This window comes from Callospermophilus lateralis, chromosome 13 (genome assembly GCF_048772815.1).
Source record: "Callospermophilus lateralis isolate mCalLat2 chromosome 13, mCalLat2.hap1, whole genome shotgun sequence".
NCBI classification, from domain to species: domain Eukaryota; kingdom Metazoa; phylum Chordata; class Mammalia; order Rodentia; family Sciuridae; genus Callospermophilus; species Callospermophilus lateralis.
Window position 1 is genome coordinate 43,765,573 of NC_135317.1, and position 25,768 is coordinate 43,791,340.

General features: G+C 39.1%; 1 protein-coding gene across 4 annotated transcripts in view; it reads left to right on the forward strand.

Annotated features, from left to right (window-relative positions):
- Positions 1-25,768, forward strand: part of Nrp1 (neuropilin 1) — a 139,683-nt gene that overhangs the window by 110,151 nt on the left and 3,764 nt on the right. Inside the window, exons 10-16 of one of the 4 annotated variants that reach the window (XM_076832093.1) lie at positions 3,184-3,328; positions 6,709-6,813; positions 11,216-11,275; positions 16,521-16,658; positions 21,154-21,425; positions 21,919-22,015; positions 24,364-24,414. In XM_076832093.1, coding sequence (XP_076688208.1) covers positions 3,184-3,328; positions 6,709-6,813; positions 11,216-11,275; positions 16,521-16,658; positions 21,154-21,425; positions 21,919-22,015; positions 24,364-24,414 — 868 coding nt within the window. The remainder of the gene's footprint in view (positions 1-3,183; positions 3,329-6,708; positions 6,814-11,215; positions 11,276-16,520; positions 16,659-21,153; positions 21,426-21,918; positions 22,016-24,363; positions 24,415-25,768) is intronic. The other 3 variants (XM_076832094.1, XM_076832095.1, XM_076832096.1) reach the window with 3 other exon arrangements.

Consider the following 25,768-nt stretch of genomic DNA (forward strand, 5'->3'; position numbering starts at 1 on the left):
TATTTAAAACCATGAAAGCTTGTAAATTGTTTATGTAGAGACTAATCTATGATTTCTAACATGCCCTTTATATAAAACTTCTAAAGATGAAAAAGGAAACTGATAAAACCTTCAATTTTAGAGCAGCACATAGTTTTAATTATATAAAGATGTTTAAAACATATTTTATCGTACAAATGAAGGCTACCTGCTTAGGATGCCAAGTACCTTTTAAATAAAAGTAAAATGAGTACTCTCTTTCATAAAATAAAACAGTGCTTTGATAGGTATAAAATCCTCTTGCCCTCTCCTTACTCCTACCCACAAACAGTGCATGATGGAGAAGGTATTGATCCTTTAAATTAACTAGACTTTTCAGGAACAGATAGGGCCAAACAAAGCCCTTGTCTTCTAAAATATAATTAGTTGCAGAACACCATGGTAATTCATAAGCAGGTTTCTGCTATCAAAATTAGTCCAGGTCCATATGGGTTTGAGTTGTGAGTATTCTTCCCAGCTCACTACTGACAGCTTTTATAATATATTTACAGTGTGTCAATTCTATGCTCAAGTTAAAATTAAGAGAGGAGCCTGGGATTCCATAGATACCAATGCTTTTCTCCTGTGATCTTTGGAGTTATCTTAACACAGACAGACTTTGCATGTGTGCAATGGTATTTTTATTATAATTAGCATCTTACTGACAACAACTTAATTGGGCCTAACAATAATATATGTCAGATTCTCAATTACTGGTTGCAATTACAGTTGTATCAAGAGTGAAGGACCCTGATAGTGAGACATTCTTTAAAATAATAATAATAGAAGAAAACTAATTGTGAGAAGCAGCTTTATGTTAGCATTCTCAGATTCCTGTGTAGGTTTTCTGAATTGGAAAAGACCAATTGGTTTACTTCTATAACTCAGAAACCCCCTGGTCATATTACAGCCTATCCAATATGTCACCATGTATGTGCTTCCACTCTCTTGTCATAGAATTTCCACCTCTAAAAGATCACATCTTTTAGCCATCTTTGGTGGCTCTGTGATGTTTTGACCAACTATTGGGCCTGGTTCCCATTCATGACTGGCACAGCCTTAGGGGCCAACTAGTCCATCTGAGCTACCAGTTCTAGTAGCCAGTTGTCACCAGCTAAATACAAATTAATGAAACTATGGTTCCTTAGGCGTGGGCATTTTTTTGGACCTCAGTGTTCTCACCTATTAAAATGTAGGCCAATTGTGGTGACCTGTAATCCCAGCTATATGGGAGTCTGAACTGAGAATCACTTGAGCTCATGAGTTCAAGACCAACCTGGGCAACAGAGCAAGACACTCTCCTTCAAAAATAAATAGATAGATAGATAGATAGATAGATAGATAGATAGATAGATAGATGAACAGATAAAATAAGGAGTCTAGACTATGTGATTTCTAAGAGCAGAGATGTCTTAATCCCAGTTAAGACTCGCTGGGTGCTAATTCTAGCTCTGCTCCTTACTGTTTACATGGCTGAGGCAAATTCCTTGTGCACTCTGCTGTCAGTTTACCCATCTGTGAAAGATGAGTAATAATAGAATTTACCTCCTGGAGTTGTTTTGAGGAATAAACAGGTTAATATATTTTAAGCACTTAGTGTGTTACACTAATGAACACCACAATAGAAAATTTATTTTTCTAATTTTCCTCCCCTTCTTCCATTCTCAACGGATTCAAGAGTGATTTATGGAGAAAAGGGGATTTTGGAGGTTCATTCATTTCTTGAAAAACAAATGAGGCCTAATCTTCACTCCAGTTTCTTTTGATTCTACCCAGTGATTTTTACCCTCCTGTTGATGTAACAAGGGAAATAAATTAACCCAGAAATAGTGCTGCAATAGTGGCCTAGCTCCTGAAAAGGGTCATAGTGCCTTCAAACTAGGCATGTATGCATTTCAAAAGGGGTGCCAATGCATACTATATACAATTCAACCAGGAATCCGAGCATTCCTTGGTAGTCAGGACCCGGGTGACTTTCCTGAGATGAGGTCTTTTATCTACACATGACTCCAACAAGTAGTACTTAAGAATCTCAGTGGGTTGGAATAATCCACATTCTTAATAAGTAGCCTTTGCACTCCGTTAAATTGACTGTCTCAGACTAGGGATGTAGCTCAGTGGTAGAGAGAGTACCTGACATACACAAGGCCCTGGGTTCTATCCCCAACACCACCGCCCAAAAAATTACTATCCTCTACTTCAAGAATTTAATTTCTCCTCTTCCAGAGAACCAAGTTTTACCCAAACTAGGACCCTCTCATTTAAGTGAATGTAACTGTAGTATTTATTGAAAATGTGGTTATCTACTGTAGACTCTGGAAATGACTAGTTCTCTTCCTGAGTTATCTTCCTCCACCTCAGGGTAGTGATAAAAGTGTTACTTCTCCAAGGCATGTCAGTGTATCATTCAGAAATATGTCTCATTAAATGCTCAGTTTCTGGTACAGCCTCAGTGCTTCAGGGTGTACTATGGGGTTCCTGTGAAATGACGTCTGTCACCTCTTAGAGAAGATTTGTTTTTTTCTTTCTCATTTATGAAAGAAACGTTCACCATTTTCAAAGTGGTAGAATGAGGCTTATTTCTCTGTTCTCTGAGGAGTCCTAAAGGAGGTGAAAGAGTTCAGGAAATGCCTTCCCCAAAACTCTAGGGCACTTGAGGTTCAGAATGTGCAAGGAAGGAATTTCTCTGGACTTCCTTATCTGCCTAAAGAGGTATCTTCCAAAGGAACTCAGCTGCTATGAATACTGTCCCAGGAATCTCATCCACTAGGGAAGAGTAAGGTCCATTACAGAAGAAGAGAACAGAGTCAATATCTCACCCAGACAGACATGTTATCAGCTATTCTTCCAAGAAACTCTTCATCTTTCCCAAGTCATTTACTCGCCCCTAAGTTTCCTACATTGCCCCCACTCACACCCATGAAGAGGATATGTGAACTTCTAGATCTTGTTGAGTACTCAGTCAATTATCTCGCATGTTTTACCTCTAAACATGTAATAAATTTGTGCACCTTTTAATCTATCTACTGTTAGTTTATTTCATAGACTCAATTATAGAACCCTTAAAACATAGAGGAAAAGTTTTTATTCTCCTGCAGAGGGTAGAAAAACAACAAAAAAAAGGAGGTTTCTTTTTAAATACCTTGTGTTGTTTATGCTTCACAGTCTTTTGAGGGCAACAACAACTACGACACACCTGAGCTACGGACTTTTCCACCTCTTTCCACACGATTCATCAGAATCTACCCCGAGAGAGCCACTCATGGCGGACTAGGGCTAAGAATGGAGCTGCTGGGCTGTGAAGTAGAAGGTAATTACAACTTCCAGAGTCCCTTCTAGTTTCCTCCTTTTTTTATTTCCTTTTTCATGCATTTCTGCCTCTGATGGTGCTTTTGCAAAATTGCCACCTTTTTACCCAGGTGACCCCTCCATCTCCTTGCCTGTCAATCAGTGAGGCTCAGCATTCTAGCATATACCATGAAGCAGCATCTTCAGAATCTTCCTTTTATGCTAGTTGTTTGCATAACTCTCCTCAGATTCCATAGAATTGTAGCTCTTGACTTTTTAATCATAATTGTTTGAGGTGAAATTTGCATAACACAAAATTCACCATTTTAAAATGAACAACCCCATGACACTTACTACCTTCATAATTTTGATGTAAAACCACCATGTCTTTGAAGTTCCAAAACATTTCTTTTACTGCAAAGTAAAACTTCTTACCCATTAAACAGTTTCTCTTCTATTACCCTTTTCCTTAACCTACCAAGTCCTTTGACTTTTTAATATTGTTTAGAGTTCTGTATCAGATTTAAGTTTCTATCTGTGATATTGACTACTGTCACCTACTAGCAGAAAGCAGCATTTGACAAGTAAGACATCAAGACTTATCTTGGATGAATTTCTTAGTCTGCTGCAAATTTCTTTGAAACAAAGTTTTACATGCGATCATGTGTATGAAAGTATGGTTGGATCTGTTTAAAAATATGACTACATACATTTAGATGGTTATATGAAGGTCATAACAAGGACAAATCCAGTGCACACACTGACCTCAGGTCTGCACTCTCTTTTAACATATAATGATTGAGATGGATGTTTTGAGTTGGTTATTGTACCATTTACTGCTTTTGTGCATTAGAATTCCCATCTGCCTTAGATTTGGGCATAAATGAGTAACCTTACACCGGCTTTCCTATCCTCATAGAGATTTTTTTTTTCTCCAGGTTAGCTTGAAGAATGGCTATTGTTGGTACCCAGATGTTAATCAATTGAGCATATGCTCATAGTTGTTTCAAAGAATGCTTTTTAATATCACCTTGTTTGGGTTTCAAAATTATTTGTGTTTTGAGCTAACCAAATGTAATTACATTCCTAAGCCTATTAAATACCATGAAATTTTTCCTACACTTCAGGATCTTAAGCTTTCTAAGATCACTATGCTAGTGAATAAATTCATGGCTACTTTTCTATATGTTTATTTAAAGGTAGGTCATTATCTCCCACTTTTTACTGGGTGATTGTTTCCTTATCTGTAGCCATGTCCCAGACCTCTGAATTAGCCAATCGTTAGGAGCACAAACCAAGAATGACCATGTGACAAGGCTTTGGCAAAGATGCCAAGAGAAAGAAGGGATGGACAGATAGACCCTCCTTACAGACACATTCATTCTTTGCATGAGAAATGTGGTCATCTAGAAAAGGGAGGCTTGGTGCTATCAGGTGGGTTTTTAACCTAGATTCTGGAAGGCAGCAATGATTTAGGAGGTGGAATGAACGGACAGTTGAAAACGCTGAGCCTTGTGGCAGTTTGCCAGTGTCAACTCAGTAGTGAGTGAGCTAGAAATCGTTGGTGAAGGGATTTGACTGCAGATGTTTCCAAGCTCTCAAGAAAATGAGGAAGTCACCCCCAGTCATATGAGAAACCAATATCTGAGAGTGATGTCAAAGTTTTTTTTAACACAATTGGTGAAAGGGACTGTTATTCTTTCCCCTTAAATTGATCGACAAGACTTATTAAATATCTGCTTTGCCAGTTGTTCTTTGGGGAACATACTAAAGGGATACAGAGAAGATGAGGTACACAATATGCCTTCCATGAGTGTCTTTCCTATTTTGAGGTAGCACTTACATCGAAGAAACAGAACCACAGAAAATAAAATATTTTCAAGTAGGGAAACTGGGGCTCAAAAATCATTCACTTTCTACATTTTGCTATTTAACCTAGGCACTGTCCTGGATTACTTTCAATATGGAACTTCTCTCTTTGAAAACAAAATATTTATTTCTTAGTTGTAGTTGGACACAATACCTTTATTTCATTTATTTTTATGTGGTGCTGAGGATCCAACCCAGGGCCCTGGATGTGCTAGGCAAACGCTTTACCACTGAGCCACAACCCAGGCCAAACTTCTTTTTTCTACACAGCATTAGGAATGCAGAAAAATCAGTAAAATGAGTAAATAGCTTAAGATAGTAAAAGCAACATGTTATCAAGGACAGCTTAGGGAAGACAACTACGTGGATTTCCAGAAAGGGCTCTGCTGATTCAGTGGTGGCAATAGAGCCCAGGAGACATGTCTGTGCATTTTACAAAGTTTGCATTGCATATCTAAATGGCGTGTATGTTATCTGTACAGGATGGTTTCTGAGTTACTGAGTTATCTTTAGTGTATGTATTTGGGAAGTTGAAAAAGTTGAAACTTAGCTATATTTTTACATTAGTCATAGTTCTGCTCAGTACTTAAGCACAATAACAAACAGAATCAAGTTTTTACTGAGAAAGCAGCAGTTACTGGTACATTCCTACTAGCCAGAAGCTGTAAGAGAAGAGGCCCCCAACTCTCAGCATCTTGTATGGTTCTCAAACATCAAGGGAACTGTACCTTATCTCAAGTCTCATAAAGTGAAATGCAATCCTGAAAACTGTAAAATATTAAACAGATTGCAAAAATGAGTAACAGCCTGAAAAACAAGAAAAGTAGACTGAACTAAATTTAAAGGACTTCAAAAGCAGTCTTTGATTAATGTTGGCTACCTTTCAACTACAAATTCAAAGATATGGGAATACCTGCCAACTCTGGAATGCAGTCCCATGGGAGTCCAGGTAACATGACCTCAGGATATATGAGACAACTCCTCTCACACACCTGCTCTGGCAAGAGGGCTCACAGGTTGAGAAGCTACTTAGAAATGGAATAACTCTTTTAAAAAAGAACAATGTGGTTCTAAGTGTGAATATTGATGCTCCCTTTTGGGGAAAAAAATCATACACCTAACAAATTTGGTCAATACTAAGTATACAAAAAAATTCATGACAAGTGAATTCTCTATCACCTTGAAAATGAAATGAAAAACAGTTCAAGCAAAATCTGTATCATCAAAGTTCTCAACTCCAGGCCAGTGAGAATTCAAGAGCTTTTCGGAAAGAGGATGTTTATGTAGAAAGCAATATATAAAATGCTAAGGCAGCCAGCTCCACTCAGCAGATACAGATCAAATACCAAAGCAACTCTGGTGCATTCTGCAAAATCCAAGTGTATTTAGCCTCCTGAAAGAGAGGCAAAGCATGCCTCTGGCCTTCTTACTACAGATTAGGGTTTTCTGCAAAAGCTTTAGCAGATTCAACAGCCCAAAGCTTGAGAATACATTTCAGAGGTGTGAGACAGTAATCCTTGGATCTCATTTCAGCACCTACAGCTGGACCAACCACTCCCAATGGGAACCCAGTGGATGAATGTGATGACGACCAGGCCAATTGCCACAGCGGAACAGGTGATGACTTCCAGCTCACAGGTGCAGAAACCATCTTCATCCCATTGCTGTTCCATTTCAGTTCATGTGGTGGTTGAGCCCAGCTAATGTCTGTGTGTGTTCTAACACCTCATGGTGGTGGGCATGAGCGTAATGGCAAAGCTTCACTAGGAATAAAGGCAGCCTGACCACATCATCTTCATTTCCACACATCTCCAAGTAACCATTTGAAAGAACGGGTTGAATCCTTTTCAGATCCAAAGGTTAGGATTCTCTTAATTAAATAAGAATTTCTCCAAGACTGAATGTGCTAAACAAATACTCATCTTCAGACCCTCCCTTCTGCCATAACGTGGTATACCACCCATTCATAGCTACACTCTTCAAAATGTTCATTTTCTTTTCCTAATGAGGACAATATTTTTTTTTTTGAGTGGAGCTTTATCTAACTAATTGATTCAATTAGGCTTATATTTGAAATGCAACTTTTAAATGAGGATTCTGAAAATCATTTTACATGAAAATTTACAAAGGTAGAATTAGTTGTTATTGCACACCACCACCCACTAGCAAATATCTCAGAGATGGTGTGTGCTGAATGCCTCATAATTAATCCAGTATTACCCCAAATTTCTACAACCGTTAAAAGCTAGAAAGTGACCTTCTCTTTTACTTGAAATAGCAGAGGAAAATATTAGGCAAGTGGGGAAACAGGATTTGGAAATTGACCAGGGAGCTAGAATTTGCACTCAATTGTTGCAAAAGGTATCACGGGACCTTAACTGCTACCTGGGTCAAAAATGCAGTTTCATAGAGTATGTGACTCTCCTGTTAGATTAAGCTTGAACCTTTCAGTGTAAGTCTGTATTTTTGCCCAAAATGGACTCAGATAGCCCACATAATTAATTTCCATGGTCAAAACTGAAGTTGTTACCATGTAACTTTATGGAAGAGCCAGGTTATTGGCTAATATGTTCATTTAAAATTCAGGGAATGTCCCATCATTTCCAATTACTTCAGAAGCTCTTCTCTCAGGAGTCAGAGAACTCTGCACTCCAAAATGAAATGAAGGGTTAAAAAAAAATTTCCCCAAAATTTAGTGTCCTATGAACTGGGTTTACATTTTAATCCTACCTCCTGAAGCCATTGCTCCCCAGATTTCAAGGATTATCACTTACATTCACATAACCAATAAGCATTACATTGCTATGAGCTTTTGAATATAAATATCACATATAAGTAACCACAAGCCATGAAAATTAACTAATGCAGAGGTATTTTTCTTTGGCAGATGTCAAGTTCAAGTTGAAAACCCTGATGTAAAAAACTACCATTCCATGAGTAGGTCCTGTGGAACCTTCCCAGGATTACTGTAAACACTCTTTCACAAACCTCAGGATTATGTAGACCTTGTCACACATCTGTAGTGAAATTCCTCATAAAAAGGAATGATCCCAGAATCACAATATACCCTTTTCAATCGCCCTCTTTTGGAGGGGTTCTTTTCTTCATGAACCCTAAAGTGGTTAGTTAATATCGATTAGGAACAAAGCCTCAGATTTAGTCCTTATATCAGAACAAACAACCTTCTCATTTTTTGCATTAGTTCATGACTGAATCAATTGAAACTGAAGCCTTTGAATGAAATAGGGCAAGTATGTTAGCCTGGAGCAAACTGTGTATGGCGGGGAGTCACAAACCACAGAAAATGGGTCATTTATAGTGGAAACACTGACAACCCTTTAAAAGTACAAGGTTTTGCTTTACCTACAATGTTTAAGATTGTTTCTTGAGTCAAGAGAGAAAAATTTGATTCTATTAGTATTTACATATTACCACTGGGGGGAAAGTTTTCTCACGCCAGTATATTTGTTTCAACAACTATTCTATGAATATATGCATACATTAAGAACCTCTGATGGTGTTGATAATGCCCACCCCACATCCTCATCAAGAAGTAATTTTAAAAGATATTCTCATGCTTCACAGTCATTTCTTACATCAAGGTCAGTTTTTCCTTTTGTAAAAAGCATATTTTGCTTTATGAAGCTATGTGCTATTCTTTTTCAAAAAAAGGTCGTGCTCCTATGAATTGTTTTCAAGGAGTAAAACTCTCACCTAACCCAAGCACCTTTTTACATCTAAAAACTGCACCTCTATGCTCACATGCCATTCCTCATCCCTTTTGCTAATTATCTCAGGCTTTTCTGTCAGGGCTACAACTTTGGATGTTCTATGTAATAAGACCAAATCAAGAGCATTCTCACTTTAACCCTGATAGGTGGGAATGTGGAAATTGGGACCAAAGCTCTCTTTGGTGGCGTTCAGTTACTTAACACAGATGGTGTCTATTTAATTTCTCCTCCTGGGGTGACCTATTTGTGTAGAGAGGGAGAAATACTCTAGAAAAAATGCTCATTACTTATTAACAACACTGAATTTTGGGTGAGCTGTACCCAGTATGTAGAAACAGGAGAGCGTTTGCTTTACCATGCTTGCTTGCTAAGGTGAAAATTTACCCCTGAAGTTACTTATTTGCAAATGCCTTTGAAGTCATTAGATAATACAATTGGCTTCAAAGGCATGAGGAGGCCAAATTTCACATTGGAGCTGTGTGTACCCAACAGTGGAATTTGGCTCCTAACCTATAACAAAACTGATAATGCATATCGGATATAAAAGTGAATTTTCACCTTGAATCTTTCTCCTCTAAGACCACTGGGAACAGAATGCTAATGTATTCTGGCCTCCCTCCAATTCTACCATTATAGACTCACCTTCTTAACCCATAATATATATAACTCTTTTTTCCTAGTGCCTGCCTTACTGAGGCCATGCACACGTGTGACCATTCATGCAGCATCTTTACTGGGAGAACTGGGGTAAACGTGACTTGGTGCTGTAATTGATTAACTTAGAAATCTTAGACCATCCCAAGAGCACAATTTTATATCTCTCTATTCATGATATCAGCATATAACGTGATTTCTGATCTGTGGGATCTGCAGGATAAGCTTGGCCTGAATAAATCTTTATTGAATAATACTGTTGGAAGGTGCATAATTATAACACCTTGTAACTATCTTTGAAATTTCCCATAGGTCATTGACCCACCCCATGCCCTTACCCTGAATTGGCCCAGTACTTTATCTTTTAGAATAAAAGAATTCCTTAATCTGCATGGCAGATACACTTAAGTAGAAACAACCTTCTTAAGCACCTAAGTGATAAAAAGCAAACCACCATTTCCTAAATTTGATGGATTATTAGACTCATCTGAGAATCATTGAAAAAGACAAACTTCAAGGGCTTACCCCTAGAGAGTCTGGTTCCTAGTTATGTCTGGAAAGGATGGGTGGAGAGGAAACTGCAATTGCAACAAGCAATCAAGGTCATTCTTAAGGTTGGGCAAGTTTAAGAACATTACTTTATAACAGAGGTTTGATGGTGTGTAGAAAATGGAAAAGCTGAAATGTGGGAAAGGGGGAGGTAAAGTTGAGTCTCCATAAGGTGGTGCCTATCCCCTGACCAGGAATTCCAAAGAAATCCGAACTCATTGAGAGCTTACAATACTGTGGATACTATTTGTTCAAGCTTCTAGTTCCTTGGGATTGGGATGTGAAGAAACATTTATCTCCTTCCCCTTTTTGTGCTGCTTCCTGCCGCTTCTCCAAACCACATACTGGGTGGAATATTTGTCCTTGAGAAAAATAAACAGCTACAGCAGCAAAGGAAAAAGAGAGAGAGAAAGGGGTGGAAGAAGAGAAACAATTACCATCTACATGAAGCCTCTGATTTCTAAATAGATTGTGGAGACTAGCCTTGCAATGCCCCTAAAGGCATACATCTGAAACCTTGGAAACTGTTTGAAGCTTAGAGGTCTAGGTCAAGTTTAATACTCAAAGTCATCCAGGACTTTCAGAGGCTCTTGCCTTTCACTGTTGCAACTGTTTGTTGCACTTAGCCTGAGAGTCAGTGCACGCCATTGGGACAAAGTCTCAAACTCCTCATGCTTTACAAAGAAATATGTTAGGATATATTCAATACTTGAAACTTGCTAAGATAATGGATTTTATGTGTTCTCACCTCAAAAAAAAAAAAAATAGGCGTGTGAGGTAATGCATATGTTAATTAGCTTGATTTAGCCTTTCAACAATGTGTGTGTGTGTGTGTATTGAAACATCATGTTGTACATCATAAATCTAGATAATGTATGTTTGCTGATTTAGTGAAATATTTTAAAACACAAGTGTGTTAGGTGAAAAGTAATGATATTTGCATTTGAAATTATGGTGGGCAAGATTTCAGTGAAACAATTGTTACAGCTGGAATTAAAGGAAGGATTTTCTGTAGCAAATGTTTGCCTCTGATTGATGTAAACATACATAGCTGCACATTATCTTGCATTTTCTTATTTTTGTATGTTATTGCTTTTGTTTTCCAGGTGGTACCACTGTGTTGACCACAGAAAAGCCGACAGTAATAGACAGCACGATACAATCAGGTACCAAATAAATGATAAAATGTGGTAGATTCCATTTGCCTCCTCCAGTGTCCCCCCAAAATAATGCATCATTGTGCTCTGTGCTTTCCGTTTCCCTGTTTCCCTGAAAGTCCTAGAAGGAGAGATGCCATGCAGCATCTGGTCTCCAAGCATGAGCCATAAATACTGCTTTCCTTTCATCCACATGTATATGCAGCAGGGAGTGAGATTTCCTTCTCCATCAGTAATTGCCAAATGGTGACAATCCCAGCTCTCAACCGAAGGAACTGAGTAACATACTTTGTTTAAACGCAGCACATCTAGGACATGGACTGTGTTTGCAAACTTACAGGAAAAGGAACTCTCACAAGCAGCAGCCTGACTATTTATTTTCATCACAATTCTGCAAAACCGAGACACGCAAAGTTTGTCAGTTCTGCTGGCCACGGAGTTGGCAGTTGTACAACAGCGTTTGCAGTGGGCGTGCCACGCAACAGGGCTCAGGAAACCGAGAGGAGCGCCCTCAGGAACAGCCCCCTCATCCTTTTATTAATAGAAAAGGCTAATGACTTTTAAAGCCCTCGCGGTGCTGTTTATCAGAGGCCAGCCCCAGTGCCACAGTGACTCGGTGGCCTCCCTCTCGGTCTCTTTTGTTTTTTTTGTTAGTATTCTGTGACATTCTTCCCTACAGGCACTCACGAAGGGAAACAGTCAGTATAAGCAATCAGAGGTTTTAAATACTTTAAAGTTAATCATTAGAGTAAGGTGAACAGGTCAGTTTTCCAGCTTCTTCCATTTCCTTTATTGAAGCTCAGTCAGCCTTGGCCTCCACAGTCATTTATTAATGGGGCGTGTGGTGTGTATTAATGTTTCCTCAACAGTACGACACTCCCCAGCAAGGCAGAAAGTAGAAAGGGCCGCTCTAATTAGTATGCTTCCTTAAAGGATGCTGTCACTCTTGGCCTGATTCAACTGCAAAACAAACTTCTTTTTTCCATTGAACTTAATCCCAGATTTCCCTTGGTATGCTCAGGTTGACTAAATTCCTGCTGCCACTGGGCTCCCACATCCCCAGACACCAAAAGGTTTAGCAGAAGAATAAGCACCTAAATTCTGAAAGTTCTTAGCCTTACCCAGGTTTTTTTCAAATTATAAAATGTGGTCTTTGGGGCTTGTGCAGCCACCCCTGATAAAGGAAGCGGAGGGAAGTGCTGCTTCTTCCCTCCCGGCTTCCTACCTTTCCTGAGAGTTCTCTGCCCTCAGCATGGTTCTCTGTGGAGAAGTGATAGTGACTGCCAAGTGGCTCTTTCTGTATGACTCTCTGCAATCAGGAAGAGGATCGAGGTGAATAAATGGAGTTCTGATAATGTCACCCGCATTTTAACTGTTGTTTTAGTTTCTTCTCTTCCCAGAGAAGTAATTAAAGCCACTGTGAAGTTGCCAACTCATTTGTTTTATCTCATCTCTCTTCTTGCCTATTAAAAATGGTAGGGATTGTTTTTTAAAAATGAAAGTGAACCACAGCTGTGGAGAAAATGGAAAATTACATTGAATTCTGAGACTGGAAATCCTCTCTAAATGTGGAAGGTCTCTATTATCAGAGCAGGAATGATTTGGGTAACCCATTTGATTTGTGCATGACCTCAAGGTCACTTGTGGGATGGTTTCACCAAGGGGGGCCAGGCAGACTCCTTATCTAGGGTCTGCTGTGGTTAGAGGGCAGGTGTACACAGCACAAACAAGCAAGACCCATTACTTCCACCATTTGAATGAGATCAGTTCAAACCATGCCACTTGCTGATAGGGGTGGTCGGATATTGTTGGAATTTCACAATTGGCCCACAGCCCTTTACAAATGGTCTTGGTTTCCTGTTTTTCCATTGTCTGTGTTATGAATCTCATCTCCAAGTCTTCCTTGGTGGTTAATGGACTGTTGAACCCTTTTTGGAAGCGTTCTGTGCCTTGTCTCCTTCTGGCTAAGTCCATTCTCAGAAAGGACCTAAGCAGGCTTTGCGTCAGAGTCACCCCTGTTGCTGTCTAACTCTGGGGTATTCACCCAGTGACTGGACTCATCTAATCAATACCTTGATTCATGCTGCTCTGTGGACTTCAGATTCTTCTGACATCTTCACAAGCAGCAGCAGATCAGACCCCTAAACTTTCATTATAATTCAATTTTGCTGGGGCCATTATAGATTCAGGCAAAGTTATTATGATTTCATTTTGAGGATTCTTATCATTAAAATAAACTCAGTGGGCACACAATATTCATATACTCTCTGGGTTCTGGTCGGATGCATAAAAGCCTATTAATATTCCTCCTGAAAATGAGGAGAACCCTGCATTTTTTTAATCCGGCTCTCTCTGGGGAGGGCTCTTCTTCTCAGAGTTCTTTAGACTCCTGCAGCCCACAGGGTGTTCTTAACCCATGATTACATGGGCCTTGGCACCTATACTTGTTTGGGCTGAAAGACCAGTCTATGTGCAAGCAGTGAACATACTCAATAGAAGCTTTGAATGCCAGATTTAAAAATTAAATCCTTGTGCATATATGGTGCTAATGATTCATCTGCGGGCAAGATAGGTTCAACAAGCGCAGCTGGTGCTTACAGGGGCTATAAATTTGTTTTAAGTTCAGAATATTATTTCCTGCTATTTTTAAGAGTCAAGAAGGGATTTAGCCAGATTATTCCCATTGAATTTAATGAGAATTGTGTGCAGCTACAGGGCCCTAGTAATATTTTGAAAATTTAAAGGTCAATAGTCCTATATATTTATTCCCTTTGTCCATTTGCCTTTTATTCTTGTCCCTTCTCTGCCTTTTTCTTCTCTCCTTCTAGGCTTGTCTCTTTCTCCCTTTCTGGCTTTCTTTTTTCCTACCTATGAATGTTTATGGGTATTTTGTGTATTTAATTATTTTTCTGTTCTGGCCTGAATTCTCAACATTGAGCTATGTATTCCACAGCCCTCCCCAACAAAATGCATTGATTTAATAACATTTCTTTTAAATAAACAAGATGGCCATAATTATATGAGCAAGGCAAGAAGACATAAGACCAGTGAAGTAGAAAAAAACCAGACCAGTTCTCCTAGTTAAATTCATAGGATTGGAAAGGCCTTTGGAAGATAAAGATGCCCTTCACTGCAGTGATAAGAAATGCTAGAACTATCTTTCCAGGCAAAGCTGTTCCCTTCTCTGGTCATTATGAGAATATCCAAGTTCATATACTTCATGTAATTAGGATGTTAATAGTCAAAATAATGGACGATGTGGTTTTCTGCACTGTGGTGTAAATTTAATGTATTAACAAGGCAGATAGAATCAGAAATGTGTGTGCTGTAATGGCTTTCTGCCCTCCTGTATGTATGGGTCTCATAAAGTACATTTCAGAAGAAAAATCAAAACGGCACTTACAGTAACATTTTCCAATATTAACATTCTCTAACATGAGATTATGCAACAGCACATTCCACAGCCATGGATGTTAACATCCGAAGTTGCTCAACCATTCTTTCACTGTTTAGTGGACTGTTTCTTCTGCACAATTCATCTTGTTGCACCAGAGTATGGTCAATTTGGAGGAGAGTTTCTCATCCCTTAAGGAGACCTGTTTCATGTTTATGATAGACTAGACATGAAATACACCTCTCCCATGACACTATAGCTGCAAAACACAGTCCTTCTGCACTAACTGACCATGCTCACATTAAATACATCTCATGGCTTACTACATTTTTCCAAAGTGGCCCTGTCCACGCTTTGGGAGGTCACATTAATATTGGGGAATCCATCCTGCTCATTTTTAACTATCCATAGAGTGGGTTCCTTCCAAAATTTGACATTAGCCTTGAAAAAGGTTCCTTGGAAACCAGAAATGTGGAGTAAATCATCCTTATCTATTTAATAAATCTTTCCATTAAAATTCCTCTGGCCATTGTTAAAGTGGGGGAAGGGGCAGTGGAGACCAGACACAGAGGGGAAAGCAAGAAAATCTGTGTTAAACACTTGGGCAAGTTAAAGAAAGGCTCAAAATGAGATCTGGTCTGAGCCTGACCCTAAGGCAGCACTATCGAGACTTCCTTTATTGTACATAGCAGTTCTTTTGAGGCTTAAGTTCAATTGGCTAGAGGCCCTCATCTTTCTATCCGTTTCAATGCTGCCATCTTGTGGCTTGCCTGAACTCAAGGAGACGCAAAGGCCCTCCTTCCTGGAGAAAATAGCCCTTTTGTATGCTTCTCTTCCTTTGGGGGGAGGTGAGTGTGGGACAGACAGAGCATGAGAATTTCATCTTTAGAATTATCCTTATTGCTAGCTTACTTTTTACCAAAATAAATTCCTAGTATCAGTGATTTTCTGTTTTCCATTCTTAAAATGTCTAGCTCCTTTCAAAAAGGAGGAATAAAAGAATAAAGCTATGAGTTTTAGCACACAACCACAGTCAGCACCTTGTAAAACCCAGGAGTTGAATCATTCCTGTGAATCTATTCAAGCTTTCTTTTCAGCTTCCAAAGGAAGCATTCTGAAGATTAAAAAAATTAAAATGGGTGCCTATTTTAATGTGCTTTGGCTTTTCATGACCTTGCATTGGGGTTTTAAGTGGAGCGAACAATTTATATGCAAATTTAGAAATTCACTAAAAAAGCAGAAACTTATTCTTAAATTAATTGACCTGATGGAAATTCAGGGGGAAAAAATAGTCTTAAGAAAATGCTGCAAAGATTTCTACCCTGACTGACACTAAAGACCTGAAACATCAGCTGGTGGGGTGCAAACAGACAGCTACCAGGGTGAGGCATTCAACCAACCCTCATCTCTAGGTTTTTGAGATTTGGGGGGTCTATCTCTAATAACATTCTTTTCATTGATGGATATCAATTTATATGACTCATCCTCAAGAACAGAATATCTTTCATGTTAAATACTGTGGAAATAAGGAAAATGCTGCAAATGTAATATACGTGCCTTGGAAAGTAGCCTTCCTGGAAGTTTTATGTAAACCCAATTTGACAGGCAGTTCATAATCTTTTTAAAGCTAGATACAAAATAATAGTAATACTAAATGGGATTTTGCAAACATTTTGACATCTCCATACATCAATTGATTTCTTGGTAATCCTGGATTTTGTGGCTTTCCCAGAATTTTTGAACGGATGTGAAGTTATAAAAATCATGCTGTTCGTGATCATATAAAAGGCCTTTTTGACCCTGAATGATTAAATTTGTCTTTCTCTGCTTGTCTCTGTTTTTCCTTTCCACCCACTGAAGAGTTTCCAACATATGGTTTTAACTGTGAGTTTGGCTGGGGCTCTCACAAGACATTCTGTCACTGGGAACATGACAATCACGTACAGCTCAAGTGGAGCGTCCTCACCAGCAAAACAGGACCCATTCAGGATCATACAGGTAAAGGGGAGGGCACTATGGTCTAAGGGCATTGCAAATCCTTTTTGGTAAAAGAAGGTACTACTGGGGGTTGGGGGTGTCCAGTACCTGTGAATTTAGGGGCCTTAGAAAATACTATAATCATTTTCTGATTTTCTGAATAAACAAGTTCTCATTCCCAGGTAGAGAAGAGCTTAGGGCAAATAATAGGGATACGATTGAATTGAGCCACTGACTGCCTCCTTTAAGAGCAGCAAACTGGGAAAGGATGGGTGAATTCATTCTCGTCTTACACTTTTTCTGAACTTTTTACTGAAACAATTTTAAACATATTCAACCGCAAAAAAACGAATTAGTGAACACTAAATGAGCATACCTCTCCTTCAACAATAATCACATTATAAGAATCTTATTTCTTCTCTATCATCCCTGACTCTGGATTATTTATCTCTGTCATTCCCAACTCTGGATTACTTTATGTCCAGGCATTGTGTGTTTTCACTGATTTTACAACTAAAGAAGCAAGAAGCCAGTCCAATGCTTACAAAATGGGTGAGATTCTTATTCTCTGGGGGCAAGACTTTTAAATCTTTTCCACCTGCCATATAGGAACCTTACCACACCCCAGCTCACAACCCATCCCCCCTCCTCCCTTGTTTTTCTCCTAAGATTAATGGGTGAGGAAGGAAGGAATTAGAAAACAAAGAGAGCTGACATTTGCTCCAGTGAACTCTTTTTCCACCTCCATCCTGTTCCCCTCCTAATCATTTTATCACTTTTATAACTTCAAGGTACCATATAAAGAATCAGTAGGTTCCTGCCAAGAAGTCTCTCTCAGTCTCTTTCTCTTTCTCTCTCTCTCTCTCTCTCTCTCTCTCTCTCTCTCTCTCTCTCTGTCTGTCTCACACACACACACACACACACACACACACACACACCACAAACTACACTTAAATAAACACACTTACAACAAAACCCAAACTCCTACTCCACTCGGTGATACAGAAGACTGCTTACTCAAATAATGGCTTCCCATAAGGTACCCCAGAGAGGCATTTGGAGATGCTGAGAATTCTGACTAAGTTCTCTCCGGACTGGTAGAGTGGTTGCCTGGGTCTGTGGGCTGACGGCTGGGCACAGGGCTCTTCATGCATTTCCCATTTTGTTGTTCACTTTTTTCTCAGTGAACATAACCATTAAGTAGGTTGAATAGGCCTCCTTCCACCACGGCTACCTCCTTGCCTAATGAGAATGACAAGGAAATTGGATAAAATTGGACTTCTTCAATTCTGAGACACTTTCCATTGAATCTTAAGACAAGCAGTTTTAGAAAACTTAAAATACTTTGACTGTAAATGGCACTGTACATATAAATGGCATCAAATTAACTAAATGCAATTAGCTGAAATGAAGGCAGTAATGGTGGAAAAATTGATGCAAAGTGAAGCAAAATGGCTCAGTAGGATCTGACATTCAAAAGAGGTTAAAAGCTATGTTAGCCAGAGACAAAAGCTAAAAGGCTTGCAGAAGTAAAGTGCTAATTGAGAAAATGAAGACAGAGTTCCTGACCCAGAACTGTGATAAAACCCCTGAAAGGGAAAATATCATCGCTTTATGTGTTGGAGTATCAGAGAAGGAGAGCTCGTCTTAGATTAACAGCTGAGAAGTGTGATTCAGAAGGATTTGGCTCCTTTGTTCTCCCAGCCACCCAGATTTACTTGGCTGTGGTGCCAGGTCTGCTCTGACTAGAAAGAGCCTCCCACAGCATGAGAAATACAATCGTCTGAGAGAGATGGGTGAGCCTGATGTCTTAAAGGCAGGAACTTGTTAACAAGAAAAAAAATCTAGATAAAAAGAGCTATACAGATAGCTCACATATACTCACAGATGGACATTGGGTAGTATATAGCAATTTTTAACAATACTATTTGGAACTTTGCAAATCAGACATTGAGGTATTATTGTTATTACTACTACTTAGTGAAAGTGCCCAATTTTGAATTGAAAGGAATCCCACTTGGTTTGATCTCTGTTTGATCTCATAAGAATTAAAACTATGTACTTCCTTATAGAAGATGCCTAAAGCTCAGCCTCTTTGCCTCATTCATTGGACAAATGCTTTTGGGGTAACTCTTTTACATGGCAGAAGCTGTGTTGGACATTGTATAGGGTATGTGCAAATATAGTCATAGATCCCTTTATATTCACATGGGATTGGTTTCAGGACCCTCACAGATATCAAAGCCTATAGATGCTCAAGTCCTGTGTATAAAGTGACATGGTATTTGCATAGAGCCTACCAACATCCTCCTGTATACTTTAAATCATCTCCAGGTTACTTATAATACCTACCATAAAGTAAATTCTATGTCACTAATTCTTATCCCATATTGTTTAGGAAACAACGACAAGGGGAAAACAGTCTGTACCTGTTCGACTATGATGCAGTTTTTTTTTCAAATATTTTCCATCAGAGATTAATTAAATCTATGAATGTGAAACTCATGGATGCAGAAGGCAGATTGCACTGCACCATTTTGTACAAGGGACTTGCGCGTGGAGTTTGTTTCCATGGGATCCTATAAGCAAGCACCCTGCTGCAGATATTGAAGGACTGTTGTATACAGAAGGGCATTCCTGCCCTTGAGGAGCTCACAGTCCGGTTGTGTGAGAGAAACCACTACAATGCCACTGAGTGGGGGCATTCAGTGGCAGAGATGAGCCATGATTTTAAAAGAACATGGAAGGGGTCAGAGGAAGAGGTCCTGCCTTAGAAACTGGCTAAGCTAGGCCTATTTTAATGAGTTACAAGTTGGAGTGGTTGGACAGATGCTTCAGGTACAGTAGTTAGATTTATGGCAGGCAAGTGCTATGAAGAAATCCGGATGGGCAGAAGGCAGGAGAGAGCCACTGAGGAATTCTAAGCAGAGGAATGACATGAGTGAATTTTTAAAAGACTACAATGGCAGCAGGGCAGAGCTGTGAGGCACTTCTCAGGCAGCCTTCCTCTCCCCACCAATGACCAACTCCCTCCTTCTTTCTACCACCTGTTCTCCAACTAGCCTAACTAAACCCCAAAAAATAAACTCATAAATAGGCTCCATAATGCATTTCCTCTCTGCAGCATTGCCAACTTCGGTCTTTTTCCAGAAGGTTGGGGGAGCCAAGGCAGGGTGGGTGTATTTTTTCCCTGCCCATCTCAGGGGACCAATCAGTCACGGCACTATCATACAGGCAGGTGACCATGGCTGGGTCTAATAGTGGGGCAAAACAAATCCCAGGAGTAAATGAATCTGCTTGAACACAAGGGCAGAGTGAGAGAGATGTGCTGCAGTATCATACATCCTGCTAGAGTTTTGGCTTAGGTACACCCTTCTTTTCATTTACTTGGTTTTAATGAGAGTGTTGGGGGTTGGGGACAGGGATCTTATGTAGGCAGTCAGGTAAGGAAAGAAAGCTGCCCACTATCACTCACTTCCACCCAGACACTGTGGATACAGGTGATCAGACACAAGGACGTGCCCACATATGCACGGTGAAAAAGTGCCTTGCAAACACATAAGTCTCCTGGGCAGCAAACAAAACATCCTGCTGTCCACTGAGGCTGAGCATCACATTCACACTTACATCAGGTGAGGCATAAGAGTCAGTGATTTCTATTTACAGAGCAAACAGTGAAACATGAGTTGTGTGTTTAGACCAGGTGGTGGCAGGAGGAAATGTTCCCACTGGGGGTAATTAAAAGCAAAGCCAAGAGTCAATCCTCACCACTCTGCAAGTGTCGACGTTGCCAAAATGGCACATTCTAATGAGCCTCAAAAAATGCAACCTTGCTTCTCCTTGAACCAGAAGTACATCAAATAGAAGCTGGACTCACAGTTGACAATCAGGCTCTTGGGGTGTGTTTAAGGAATTCATAGAAACATTAACATAAGCTAAGATATTCAAATTTAAAAAGAACGAGCAAAAAGAGTTGCTAGATTATTTGCCAAAACCACAGCTTTATTTTCATCAAGCAGCAATAGTGACCAAAGTACCATCAACCAACCAGAAGTCCCGTTGCTCAGATGATGAATATGAAGACATCAAAACTACTCCATTTGATGTTTGTGTTTACCTAGTTGCTCCTGAAATGATCTTAAAGTCACATTAAAATAAATTTCTCTTAGACAGTGAGACCACTTTCTATGCAGTCTGGGTACAATTGTGCTTCCAATCTACCATCAAAGGTACCAAGGTCAACTTGCATCATAGCTTTGTCTATTTGACAATGCATTCCAGACATCTACTATTCAAATCAGTATAGCTTGGCAGCCTTCCCCCAGTCAAATGTCAACTTTGCAGAAGTTTAGAATAGGAACTCTGCACCTTTCCTAGGCATTTTCTTTCCACGGGATGTCTGGGTTCTTCATGCTAAGCTTAGAAAAGAAATATTGATTGGTGGATCTTGAAAGGAAAGAAATAAAGGAGCACATAGTTTGGCCACACTCCCTAACGCAGTTCTTTGTCATAGCAGGAGATGGCAACTTTATCTATTCCCAAGCTGATGAAAATCAGAAGGGCAAAGTGGCCCGCCTGGTGAGCCCTGTGGTCTATTCCCAGAACTCTGCCCACTGCATGACCTTCTGGTATCATATGTCTGGTTCCCACGTGGGCACCCTTCGGGTCAAACTGCGCTACCAGAAGCCAGAGGAGTATGATCAGCTAGTCTGGATGGCCATTGGGCACCAAGGAGACCACTGGAAAGAAGGGCGTGTCTTGCTCCACAAGTCTCTGAAACTATATCAGGTATGACCCCCTTTCCTAGGTTGGAGAGGAAAATGGGTTCAGGAAGCTGGGATAATATTTGGAAGGTTATGCAAATGAGATGCAGGAATTCTTCCAAGAAATGATTTTAGGTATTTCCCAAACCTGAGCTATTGCTGCAGGGATAATTATCTCCATAGCATATTTCACAGTCTCCTAGTTTATAAGAAGAGAAACAACTTGTGGAGAAAAGGGAAAGGCTTCTTTGTTATCTATTTTGGAGCTGTCACAAGATATCATTCCTGTTATTTGCTGGTTTTCCCCCATTTTAAAGTTTGTGTTACAGAAAGAGAATGTAAGGAGAAGTTCTCTGCCGTCACCAGGCAGTTGATATGGATTGATGAGCAAAGTGTGTGCTTATGCGATATCTCATGAATTTAATTTATGTGCCATTGCTTTGGCTGAACAAGCATTTGTAAACACTGCTATTTGGGATGAGCATTCAAATACCATGAAAATGATCTCATTTTGTTAGGTGATTTTTGAGGGCGAAATCGGAAAAGGAAATCTCGGCGGGATTGCTGTGGATGACATTAGCATTAATAACCACATTTCACAAGAGGACTGTGCAAGTAAGTACAGGTTTGATGTAGAAACAATAGAGCACTTGCCATTGATAGTCACTGTCTTGCTCATTTAGAACCAAAATTCAGTGTAACCTGTAGGCACATTCACATGAAATGCATATTCTGGTGCAATGGGTTTAAAATTGAGCCAGTCTACCATACCCTAGCCTCTGACCTAACCTAGTTTATTTAGACTGTCTGATTGGAGTGTCCAAAACTTGGTCAACAATGTGGATTCCAAAGATTTTATCAAAGCAGAAAGACTCAGCTTACAAACTACATATGGCATATCCAAACATTTTGATAAAAAGTGGAAAGCTCAGACATCTGGATAATTCCAAATATCTGAATGTATAAACAAAACAGCAGGCTTTTGAAAATTTTGATCACAGTGAATTTAATAAGATTATATTGTTAATGAATCACAGAAACCAACATTATTTGCTCTATTATAAATAAGTAGATGTTTCTGACTCTAAAGAAAGCTGAAATGACTTGAAGGATAAATGAATTCAGAGACTGCCTACTATTTCGGAGTTGATCTGTATGGGTCTGGTACTATATGCATAAAAATCTGACATAGAAAACCAATTCATATTCCCTAGTTCTTGATGTATAATTACAAATAGCATCACTAATGGCAATGTAATAGCACAGTAATTAGTCTTAAGCTCCATTTGCTACACTTAAACTTTTGTTATATATCATTATATAATAGGACGTTAATTATTCTGAAAATGGAATAAGCCTATTGGGCAAATTTAAGACAAAGGAGGCCTGTGGCTTTAATAGATTTTTGGTCATTTCATCAACTGCAAAGCTTTTATTATACAATATATTGAATGTGTATAATTCCTAAAGTAGCAATAATTTGCTAGGGTCAATTGAAGAAATTGTGGGGGGGTGGAATTCAGATCTGTTTTTCATTGTATGTAAGGAAATCTATTTAATGCCATACGCCCTAGCAGATCTTCACACAAATGATACAGTGTAGTATTTCAGTTGCAGCAGTTTTACAAATCACCCATGTCCAAGTCTACTGCAATTAAAATGTGTATTTCATATAGTTACACAGTGCATGTAATATTGTTGCTTTCCCATTCCAAGTTGAGAATAATGATGGTGATATTTTAGGGATGTGAGCACCAACTAAAACAAAGAAATAAAATTAATTCAGCTCAACAAGCTTTAACTGATCACACACTATATGCCAAGTGCCACTGTGAGTGTAGATTAAGACAATTCTGTGAGCCTTTTGCTTTTTGTGATTTGTCTGCTTAGCTGTAGGTGCTAGCAGCTATTATCCTCTGAAAATAATAACCAGAGTTCCATTTGAGTACTTTATTTACTTGTCAAAGATAATTACATAATTATTCTTCAAATACATATTCGTGAACACTAGCCATGGGTGATATTACAGTATAAACTAGTTATTAATTATTCATTCATTCATACAACAAAAATTTATTAAAGCCCCTATTATGTGCATACATTATTCTAAATTCTAGACAGTATTCTATAGCAATGAATGAAATGCTCAAAACTCTCCCCTATACTCAGTACTGTGAAAGATATTGGGACTTCACTTCTTCCAGAGAATTCTATTTTATTTATTTTATTTATTTTTGATAATACACATGATACAGTCTCTTGCCTCAAGAGTTCCCTTGCTTGACTGGGGCTGTAGCTCAGTGGCAGAACACTTGCCTAGCACATGTGAGACATGGGGTTCGATCCTTAGCACCACATAAATATAAATAAATAAAATAAAGCATGCTGTCCGTCTACAATTACAAAAAAATAAATTTAAAAAAATGAAATAGTTACCTTGCTATTTGGGAAGCCAAACTAAAATGCACCAAACTTAGGAAATAATTATCTATAAACTATAGCCTGGTAACCATAGGTACAACATCACTTCTCTTCCCTAAAGCCAGATTTTCCCATGTTCCAGATGCCCAAACTAGGTCTTTCCACCCTTCTCTTCTAAAACAACACACATTAATGATAGCCATGCTACTAGGATTTCCATGTGACCTCTCAAAGGGAGTGTTGCACCCCGATGCCACCAACTTTACAGTCATTTCACATGGACTCTGTATTGCTTGGGGTTGTGGCTCAGTGGTAGCCCATTCATCATGCATATGTGAAGCACTGGGTTCCATCCTCAGCACAACATCAAAAAAATTAAATAAATAAAATAAAGGTATGTGTCCATCTACAATTAAAAAAAAATATTTTAAACTCCATAGGAAGCCCAGCTGAGGTGTGTGCCCATATTTGTGTGTCTATGCTGTGTGTATTATATTTTGTTGGCAGTTCCAATATCTTTTCAATTTTGTTTGACTTATCAGAACCAGCAGACCCGGATAAAAAGAACACAGAAATTAAAATTGATGAAACAGGTAAATATGTTTTGTGGACAAATTATTTTTAAACTTCTTGTGCCTTTCATCATGTCTGTGAAGAAACTTCTCTGGAACTCTAATACACTGACATATCAAAGAAGTTTGAATAAAATAAACATGTGTGCCTGAGGCACTGAGTTAGTGGATTGGATTGCAGTCACAGAATACCCTTTCCTAAGCTGCCCATAGGACCTTTGGAGCCTCAATGACAGCTTGGTTTATATAAGTGCGGCTCACCCTGGCCTTTACCTGCCTGAGCTTTATTGCTGAGGGATAATCAAGTGAAATGCTGTTATCTATAAAGATAGAAAACTAGTGAAGATTATTTTCATACAATAATTTGACACCAACTCAATTTTTTGTGTTTCACTGATATGCAGGTAAAATCCTTAAGAGTCTAGAGCCCTGGCTGTGTACAGTGGCACATGTCTATAATCCTGGCAGCTCAGCAGGCTGAAACTGAGGTAGCTAAACTTAAAGAGGATTGCAAGTTCAAAGGCAGCCTCAGCAATTTAGCAAGGGCCTCAGCAACTTAGTGAAACCCTGTCTCAAAAAAAAAAAAAAAAAAAAAGATAAAAAGTACTGGGGGTGTAGCTCAGTGGTTAAGTGCACCTGGGTTTAATCTATTTAAAAATAGAGTCTACAGCCCAATTTCTAGAATAATCTGTAGCATTTGATCCATCTTTTGCCATCTTCCTCTACTGGAACCCTGATTGGTGACGATGATGGCAGTGTTGATAAGGATTTATTGAGGAACCACTATGTTCCAAGCACTTCACATACATTATCCCATTTAAACCTCACATCAGCTCCACTGGGTATGTTTATCTGCATTTTATAGATGAGACTAAAACTTAAGTGATACAGCTAATTAGATGGTAGCCTTGGACTTTCGTCTGATTAACTCTAAAATGTGTTTCATTTAACAGTACTTTGTGATCCAATGCAAGACATTTGGTCAGAGTTAGGCTTTGCCTGGTGTTATTTTATTCCCAGAAGTCCCCCCTGGCTGGCTCTGGGGGGGTTGTTGGACACTTGCCCCAACATTACTCATAGCTGCTGCAGGCAGCACTGCACCCAGAAACATCAGTGTTCATCACCAACTGTTGCCATTAGAAACGTGGTCCTAGATAGCCAGACCTGGTCTCGAGACAAATAAACATGGCACTATGCTGTTGAAAATATTAACACATTTCCAAGTCCACACAGAGACATAAACTTTATTAGACGCTGTTTCAAAACAATATTTCATCAAGGGAGAGAATATTAATATGCCCCCAAGGCTTGTTTTCCCCTGGTTAGGGACTTGCATCTCATATTTTTAGTTTTCGTTGATTGGAATCTTTGTTGA